This window comes from Engraulis encrasicolus, chromosome 2 (assembly GCF_034702125.1).
Source record: "Engraulis encrasicolus isolate BLACKSEA-1 chromosome 2, IST_EnEncr_1.0, whole genome shotgun sequence".
NCBI lineage: Eukaryota > Metazoa > Chordata > Actinopteri > Clupeiformes > Engraulidae > Engraulis > Engraulis encrasicolus.
The window spans coordinates 12,035,498-12,044,945 of record NC_085858.1 but is presented as its reverse complement, the minus strand read 5'-3'; the positions used below and the strand labels follow the sequence as shown (position 1 = coordinate 12,044,945).

General features: G+C 43.2%; 1 protein-coding gene across 1 annotated transcript; it reads left to right on the top strand.

Moving 5' to 3' along the window:
- The first annotated feature begins 2,132 nt into the window (after positions 1–2,132).
- Positions 2,133–9,448, top strand: LOC134468242 (keratin, type I cytoskeletal 50 kDa-like). Its single transcript, XM_063222188.1, has 8 exons — positions 2,133–2,354; positions 6,002–6,438; positions 6,543–6,625; positions 6,793–6,949; positions 7,321–7,482; positions 7,896–8,021; positions 8,267–8,484; positions 9,266–9,448. The coding sequence occupies exons 1-8, from the start codon at positions 2,300–2,302 to the stop codon at positions 9,393–9,395; spliced, it is 1,368 nt and encodes a 455-aa protein (XP_063078258.1). The 5' UTR covers positions 2,133–2,299; the 3' UTR covers positions 9,396–9,448.

The following is a 9,448-nucleotide window of genomic DNA, read 5'->3' as shown; positions in this document are numbered from 1 at the left end:
CACACATGCACACACACGCACACGCACTGTGAAGGATGGCATGAGGAGAGTAAGATGCATTCCTGATTGGCACCCCCCCACATGTCCACATGAGGCCTCCGATGGGGTCCTTGTCAATGGGGCCAAGCTTGGGGTGGTGCATGCATAGGTGGCACCGGGGCCTGTTAGGAGAATGAAGGGGCAAAAGGAAAGTTAAAGAGTGGGGGCACTGACCCCCAAGACTGCAGAAAAGGGAACAGCTGGGGGCCGGGAGGGCCACATACATTCTGTCCCCACGCCTTGACAAGTCACGCAGGTGAAAACTATGATTGTTCTTTCACTGCAACACCACTGCAATTACAAATCAGTATTTTCGTGAGCACTACACACACTAAGACACCATAGTGTTTACAATAGCCTATGTGCCACAGATGATTAAAGCACTGCTCTCACACTTTGACAGGGTCCCCCATTGCACATATTCATGTTGGAAGAGGAGGGGGCCCGCTCCAAACTGTTCCCACACAGTTGGGAGCATCGTTACATTACACATTATTCCACTTATTAGGTAGTTAACTCTCTCCCTGTTAACTCTCCTAACATTGTGTGTGCATTAGTGTGTGCATTGTGTGTGTTAGTCAGTATGTAAGATACTAAGTGTAGGGATGTGGTGAAAAGGGCAACCAAACATACCTTTACTCCTCTGAGCCCAGGACAAACACAATTACACTTAGCTAACTGCTGATTGGCCAAGAAGAAGTTGTGGTATCCTGAATCATTCAAAGTTCCCTTCGCTGGAACTAAGGGGCCAAGCCCAACTCCTGAAAAAGCAACCCCACAATATAGGTAATTCCTCCTATACCAAATGTCACACTCAGCACAATGCAGTCTGAAATGTAAAATTTCCTTGGCCACCTCCAACCCCAGTCTCGTCCATCAGATTACCAGATGGAAAGGTGTGATTTATCATTCCAGAGAACACATATCCACGGCTTTCGACGACTTTGAGCATATGTACTGTATGTTTGTTTAGTGTATAAGCATGCACTCAAAAAGCTCTGCTTACAGCAGGGTTTGCTCATGTGGACTGGGGCTCCCATGTCTTGGGCTTCTCTGGCTGTGCATTGTAGTCAAATTAAGTCATTGAGCAAAAGCGAGGACTATGAGACGTACACTCTAAGAAAATTTCCCTGCAAAATAACGGCAGTTACTGGCAATTATATTTACCTGTAATTCTACTGTTATTTCACACCAAAAATCAAATACAGCTCATTGCTGTTTAATGTATCACAGTATATAACATTTTTTCAGCAGCAATGAAACTGTTAAATAACAGTACTCTACAGAACGTTCACAGTATTAGTATTGTTAAACTGAAAGTGCTCTACAATATTTATACAGTAGTATAGGTAAGATAACGGTACACTACAGTTAAAAAGTTGAAGATGTACTGTGAGATAGCAGGCAATTACTGGGTCATAGTTCCATTCATGAATATAGCCTTGCAACTTCCCTCCCACCCATACCCTGGCCATGTTACCGCCCCACCGTCCCATCGGTCACCATGACTGAAGTGACTTGAGCATGATACCATGTCGCCACTATGCTATATTGAGATGCTGGTTTGCGGTGGTCCTTTGAATATGAAGGGCTTGAATACAATTTCATTGCAGGCCTACGCAGTGCTATGTTACAATGACAATGGGAGTGTGTGAGGGGGGCTTTTTAATGTATCAGCTCTTGATGAGCCAATGATGAAAATAGCATTGGTCAGTCTGTAAAAACGTAATTTGCACCAAGTAGCACAGCAAAAAAACAGCACTACAAGCTAGCTCTCAAAGCAATGCCTAACTTGCAGCAGGCACATTATATGCAGCGATGTGACAAATTATGCCACACACAGCAAGTGCCACAAAGCAAGCTTTCACAAAGAGGAAAGTATGCAAGCCTGTAAGCAAGCTTGTAGGCAAGCAAGTGCTATGCTGTGCCATGCAGGCCAGCCAGCAGGCAGGCAAGCAACTGAAGTGTTGATAGTCCAGATTTATATACAGGTGCAAGGGTACCATGTGACCAGAGTCATCAGGGATTTGCAGGTGAAGGGTCGTAATTGAATAATGGCATAACAGCCCTTAGTACTCAGGTGAGGCCAGGCACTGATTAGCAGATTGGTTTAGATGGGACTGCTTGTTGCAAGTGTTACAAGTTCTTAAAATGTTTCAGCCATTCACACTTTCATCACTATCAAAATGCATGTGCTACTCATACTTTGCTGCATCAAGCACTTTTTAAGTATTGTAGTTTCTTTAGAAATAGTTTCATCATGATTGATAGTATCAGAGAATCTTTAACCAGTGAGAATTACTTAAGTTCTTCAGGTGGTATTGAAGCTTGATGGTGATCACGGACAAGTGGAGGATGAATGGGTTTCAATGGTGCTGCCTAAAATAACTTGGTTGTTTCCACTAGAGATGTACAGGATCCAAGATCCGGTTCCGGATCCGGCAGGATAATAGGGTTTTTCACAGGATCCGGTTCCAGGATCCAGGATCCGGTAGCCGAGGCTTTCAGTCAAAATAGTTTGAGCCAACGTGATAAAAAAGGGCCCACATGTGTGAGTAGGCTATGTGTTTCAACCCTTTCGTAGGATCCGGTATCCGGTTCTGGATCCGGCAGGATCTTAAGCAGTGGATCCGGTATCCGGCAGGATCCTAAAAATCAGGATCCGGTGCATCTCTAGTTTCCACAACGGTGAATGCTGCTATTGTGCAGTACTTACTATTTATGCTCAATATGTGACTCAAAAGTAGTATTTTCACAGTAGTTGTCTGTTTTTTCGAAAAACAGTAGAATGCTGTTGCAGAATTGCCCTAAATTAACAGTTATTTGTTACAGTGTAGACCCTCTCGACGGTATGTAAAACCGATGCGCTATTTTTAATCTCATTGCTTGCATGCCATCCCGGCAGAGGATTTTGGTGTGAAACAGCCGCTAAAAGTGTCCGCTCAATGTATTGCAATACAATTTAATGTAAAAGGGCATCTAGAAAACCTTACATGAGCTTAACACATGACTACACGTATGGACAAATCATTTCTCAAAACAGGGACAATTTTAACGCATGTAATAAAAAAATATATAGCCTATCCTGAATTTTGTGAGGAAGGAATCGACTACTAATTTCACTCTGCTTCACACATCTTATTCTTTAAGCTTAGAGGCTTTTTGGGAGGCCCAATGTCTCAGGTCTATGGTTTCATGTAGATAAAAGAAAAGAATTCCACTTGACATTCATGCAAGAAAACCTCCAGGCATACAATATCACCACCAGCAGGCTAGACGATAGTATCTACAGACAATAATAAACTGACATGCTGATGACGTATGCTTCACACAGGTACACACATACACCGTAGATACTGAGGAAGATTTTTCTTAAATATTTTTACAATTATTAATCTGTAATTAATATAATGTCTTAATGTGTAAAATGACTGAATTCAAATTCAGAGGAGATTTTCTGTCGTACTATAGGCAATTCTCCCTAAATAATTAATGAATAATAAATACATACGTAAGTCAGATAGTAGTTTATCCATTGTGCACTGGCAATTAGCCCATTATCATTTTATTAATGTTTTGTGTTATTTTATAATTAGCCCAAATGATACTTTATTTAGCGATATGGGTCATAAAATACACAACAATACACAGGCAGGATATTGTGAAATAAATCAATCGTTGGAAGCTTATTGTAGCACCATTACCACTCCATGGGTACTCGATGCCAAGATGCCTCCTCACCTCCATGTGCCCCCTCATCTTACTGTTGAAAAGACAGCTGAGCCACTCCGACACCGCTGGTGTATGGCCCAGTTTCTCCCAGCTTCTGAAGATTACTATACCATGGGATCACCATGGGATGGCATACGTTTTCTGACATTTTCCCATTTTGAGGTTTTTTTTTTGGTCAAAAAGGTCTACTGATGCAGCATGTCCTAGACCACCCTGGTAGGCCTGAATTAGTAAATTCCTGCTGTCCATAATCATTTACGCACCAGTCACCACTGCTATGTTACTTACAGTATGTTGCCTGTTCTACTTGGATGCATATACAGTGTGAAGTGAAGTAGCATGATTGTGTTTCGGTCACATATGTAAATGCCAATGCAGGTATGCGTTTATATCTTGACAGTAGCATTGAAATGGAAGGATTTATATTGTACTAAACCATTCCAAAAGTCAGTAGTTCCCTGAAGACATTCCTGACCCAGCAATCCTCTGCCAAGCTGTCTCCTGCAGGTTTTTTCACTGCAGACAGGTAATTTGCTGGGAGGAGCATTTCTGCTGGCTAGACGGTGATTATCTGACTATATAACAAACTACAGGATCACACCACTGTTGGTCCATACTGATAAAGGTTCTTCCCAGATCTTCAGTGAGTAGATATGTGTACATACCTATGGTCCACTCTGCCGCCTTTCACAGTCTGTATACATCCACGCCGCGTGGGTCACAGCCTTCGCACAGTCATGCCCACAGTAGCCATGTGTTCCCACTGAAGAAAGTGAGAACCGGAGCCTTGTCTTGGGGATTTTTTTAATCGATGTCAATGACCATTCAAACTAGCTGTTAACGACTGCCTTACATAGAAGGCCCCTGTTGAAAGTAAAATTAGGTCTACATTGCACTGCCTACCACTGTCTACATACATCAAGTTCATTTTTATACTGTAACTACTGTATACTTCTGTATAATAAAACTACTTCAGACCATGTACTTGCAGTGTCCTAGTAAGTATACTAATTCATACTTCTTTGGATTAAATTGGAATATTTTAAGTAGGCTACATATAATCATACTATGTAGTTCATATTAAGTATACTGTAAGTATGCTCACTAAAATAGGCCTATAATTTAAGTACACTTAATGTATACTCACAAGTACATTACAGAAGTACATTACATACATTTAATAATGCAATCTAAGGCATTCTATATAGTCATTGTGGCTATGCCAGACTTACAGCCAGGGTGTGATTTGTAGGGGGGGATGGGAGGGATTGTCCCCCCTTCTGGTATTGATATCTTCACTTTTCCTGCAGGATTTTAATAGTGGCTGTATGTAACTCCATTGATAATGCTTAAAATCTGAAACATATCCCCCCTTCTGGTTCTTCAACAAATCGCACCCTGCTTACAGCGTATTAATTACAAGCACCACAGGAATTCACAATCACAATAATACACAATTCAGCCATTTTCAAAGGGTTCAGGCCATAGAAAGCGTTGCTAAGGACTCAAAATTGGCTTCACAGCGTTGAATGGAAAATAAGGTAGCGCTTTATATTAAGGTTCTTGTAATAAGCGCTTATAGTCACTAGTAAGCAGGTAGTTATATCGTTATAGCGTGCTCATAACATGCTTATTAACCTTACAAACGTCCAAAACTTGATGCGTCCTCGGGGCCTTCCTGTTATTTGATATACAATTTCATTTATTTTATTTTGCTAAATTTGCCTCTAATTTGTCACTGTCCCCCTAGCACCCCCAGATAGTCTTACTTGCTTCTAATAGTCTCCTCATCTTCATCATTAGTGAACTTGTTTTTCTCTATTACAGTCACACTACGTAAAGTACCTGTAAACGCTTCTCACCTAAATCCCTGCCTTGAGGAACATGATAAAATTGATCCGCTTTAAGAAATGACATTTAACTTAAACAGTCGTTAAACAAGTATCCTTAATGCTTATTAAAAATGCCCTTTTCTTGAAATAGTTGCTAGGAAAACAATCTAAAAACATTCCTATGAGGATGTCTAATGTATGCAAATTCATTTCGGTCGGAGAGCATCAGAGCTCAGGCCCGACTACTTAAAAGGGTGGCCCGGTTGGGTTCCTTACGCAGCCTTCACCTGGCATCTCTCAGCCGCACACTGTACCTACTGTACTTGCCATGGCCACTCTGTCCATGTCCATGTTGGGACGTTCTGGGGCTGCCTTCAGCGCCTCATCCGTGAGCAAAGGGTCCTCCTCTGCCGCTTCCCTGTCTGGGGGCAGTGTTCGCGCCAGCATCCTGAGGGCCGGCAGCGTGTACGGAGGAGCAGGTGGTGCTGGGGTCCGCATCTCGGGTGCGTCCCGCATGCTCACCTTGGGTGGTGGCGCTGGAGGTGGAGCTGGCTTCGGCCTGGCCGCTGGAGGTGGAGCAGGTTTTGGCCTGGCTGCTGGCGGTGGAGCTGGTTTTGGCCTGCTGGCCTTGAGTGGAGCAGCTGCTGTCAGTGGGAAGTTCGCCATGCAGAACCTGAACGACCGTCTGGCCGCCTACCTGGTGAAGGTGTCGACCCTGGAGAAGGCCAACGCTGGGCTGGAGCTGAAGATCAGACAGTTCCTGGACAGCAAGACCACTGTCGAGGCCCACGACTACAGGGCCTATATGACGGTCATTTCTGAACTGCAGGCAAAGGTGGGTGGGCTACTTGTGGGCTTAGGTATACTAAGTCTTAAGAGTTATGTCTAAAATGGTATTGACTGTTTGACTTCTGTTAAAATATTTGGTGGTTTGTGTAGATCCAAGCCCTCCTGACCATCAAGGGCAGCGTTCACCTGACCATTGACAATGCTCAACTGGCTCTGGACGACTTCAAACTCAAGTGAGCGCTTTCACACACTTGACTGGATATAAATATATTGTCTCAATTTAAAAATAAATAGGGAATTGTGTTGGTCAGGGAGGCTTATGATGAGGTGTTTATTCAAAAAATGTTTGAGAACCACTGATCTTAACTACAGTAAGCGGAATGCTGTGTTTGTATTGCAGGTATGAGAATGAGCTCTCTATTCGTCAGACGGTGGAGGCTGATGTTGCGGGCCTCAAAGCAGTCCTTGGGGACCTAGTCAGTGCCAATAATGATCTGACAGCACGTATGGCCGGGTATCAGGAGGACCTGGCCGTTCTCAAGAAGGACCACGCAGGAGTGAGCAATCACAGATATATATGAGAGAGAGAGAGAGAGAGAAAGAGAAAGAGAAAGTGGGAGAAGAGAATGAAGGAATTTCAAGTTTTATCTTATTCTGTATCATTTTACCATAACAGGAAACACAATTTAAATTAAATTTCACCAAACACAGAAATGATTCAGATTTCAAATCTAGTTGACAATACAGTAGCCTACATGATTTACATAGTAAGGTGGAGAACACAGTAAGATGCTGTTTTGAAGTGTCACTCTGCAGTATAATTAGCAGTAGGTTTAGCTGAAAAATGTCTTGTTGGCACAGAATTCAACTTTTGATTGACCTGTTGATGTTGATGTTGACAAGGACGACTTCCCTTTCTTTTTGCCAGGACCTGCTTGCCCTGCGTGCACAGATTGGCCACAAGGTGAATGTTGAGGTGGATGCCGCACCCCAAGGGGACCTCATGGCAGTCCTGGCTGGAGTTCGGGAGCACTACGAGGCTGTGGCTGCCAAAAACAGGAAGGAACTGGAGGCATGGTTCCATGCTAAGGTGAGTTATTTGGCATGTGGAAAATTGCATGAGCTCCACTTATATAGAAAATACTGGTTGTGATGTTGGCAGGGCTACTGTATAAATCACCTTTTGTCATCTCTAGCCAATTAGGCTAGTCAATGTTATTTGTACTTGCCAAACATACACTCACTATCAAAGTGGCTAGCTTTCTTTCCTACCAACCAAACTGAATTTTCGCCAGCATTTGTCTGGTTGGCTGGTGTTAATTTAGAGCCTTGATGTAGGCCTACGTAGGCCTTACGTTTGGTGTTACGTAGGATGTGTCTGCTTCATACCAGTTACATAAAGAATGCAGAAACTCCTTCATCACACTAGAATAATGGCTCTGGATGAAATATCCTGTATTGCTCGCAATGATCAGCAGCGGACGGACCATTGTATTTTAATAGACGGAAAGCCTGAAGACGGCGGTGACCACCAGCACTGCAACCCTGCAAGTCAGCAGCTCTGAGATGACCACCATGAAGAGCACTCTTCAGACTCTCCAGATCGAACTCATGGCCATCACTGGCCAGGTAAGTCCATAGACACAGGCGTATAACTGTATTGGGCAAACATATGATTTACTTTTTTTTTAAACACGTCATGGTATTACACTGTGAGCATGTGTCTATATGCCTGCATGTGTGTTCTAGAGAAAGAGTGTGAGAGATAGAAAGATTGAGAGAGTGGAAGAAAAAGAACATACATACAATTGGCTATATGAGCACATGTACGGTACGCATTCAATCATCTCACCTTTATCTGTGCCTGTTCACAGAAAGCTTCCCTGGAGACCTCGCTGGCTGAGAAAAAGATGCGTTTTGCCGCCATGCTGGCCGGTTTCCAGTCTCAGGTGACCAGCCTTGAGGCCCAGCTGGCTCAGCTGCGCGCAGGCCTGGAGACCCAGAGCGCTGACTACCAGCTCCTCCTGGACATCAAGACCAAACTAGAGATGGAGATCGCACAGTACAGCAGACTGCTGGAAGGAAATTTCAGGTAGGTGAATAATGTTCTGGATGATTAAAAACTGTTTTTTAAAAACTTACACATTTAAAAGGGGCAGTATGTAGAATTAAAAGTTGAATTAATCACTGAGTCAATAGTAAGTGAACAGTGACTCTCGCGACCACTTTGACAGTCGGCTGTCAGAGAAACCCAAGTGTAACTTTTGACAAAGCGACCCGAACAAGTGTCGTGGGAAGCACTTCTCATATGGAAAATTTGCTTTACATACCACCAGATACATACCTGTATTCACATTTGTATCAACTGCTGGCATTCTGTGATGAAAACCATTCTCACCGCGAGCTTAGTTAAAAAGCATGACGGTGTAGATTTGGAGACAGACATGCCACGGGGACCACGCAAGCGGCATACTCCTACATTGTGCCCCTTTTTTAAAAATCCTGTTTGATACCGATACCATACCGATACCACCCTATATGAAATGTATAGGCCTATATATGAAGGGCTGCAGTGCATACTACTTGGATGTAAAATCATTGCATGGCTTTTTTCAGGCTGCTGCCTACCTTTGTGAAACAGGAAAAAGACTAATACAAAGTGAATCCAGCAAAACTTTTTATACTTTTTAAATATCTCTATGAAATAAGTAATTTCAAGGCTGTTTAAGTGTCATACAAGCATCTGTAAATGGTATCGATGCCCTATTTGTTGGTACTCGCCGATACCAATACCACCATTTTAGCACCGATCCACCGATCCACCGATACTGGTATCGGTGCAACACTAATCAATATGACTCTTTTCCAAACAGTGCTGCCGCGGCCGCATCATCATCATCCAGCACCAGGACCAAGTTCGTCACCGTTACGGAGGAATTGGTTGATGGGAAGGTTGTGTCATCCTCAGCTTCCAATTCATCTTACATTCCTCGCCTCAGCTAAATGTACAGTACACACAGATGTGGCAGCACATTTGAAAATGAAGGAGAAAAGAA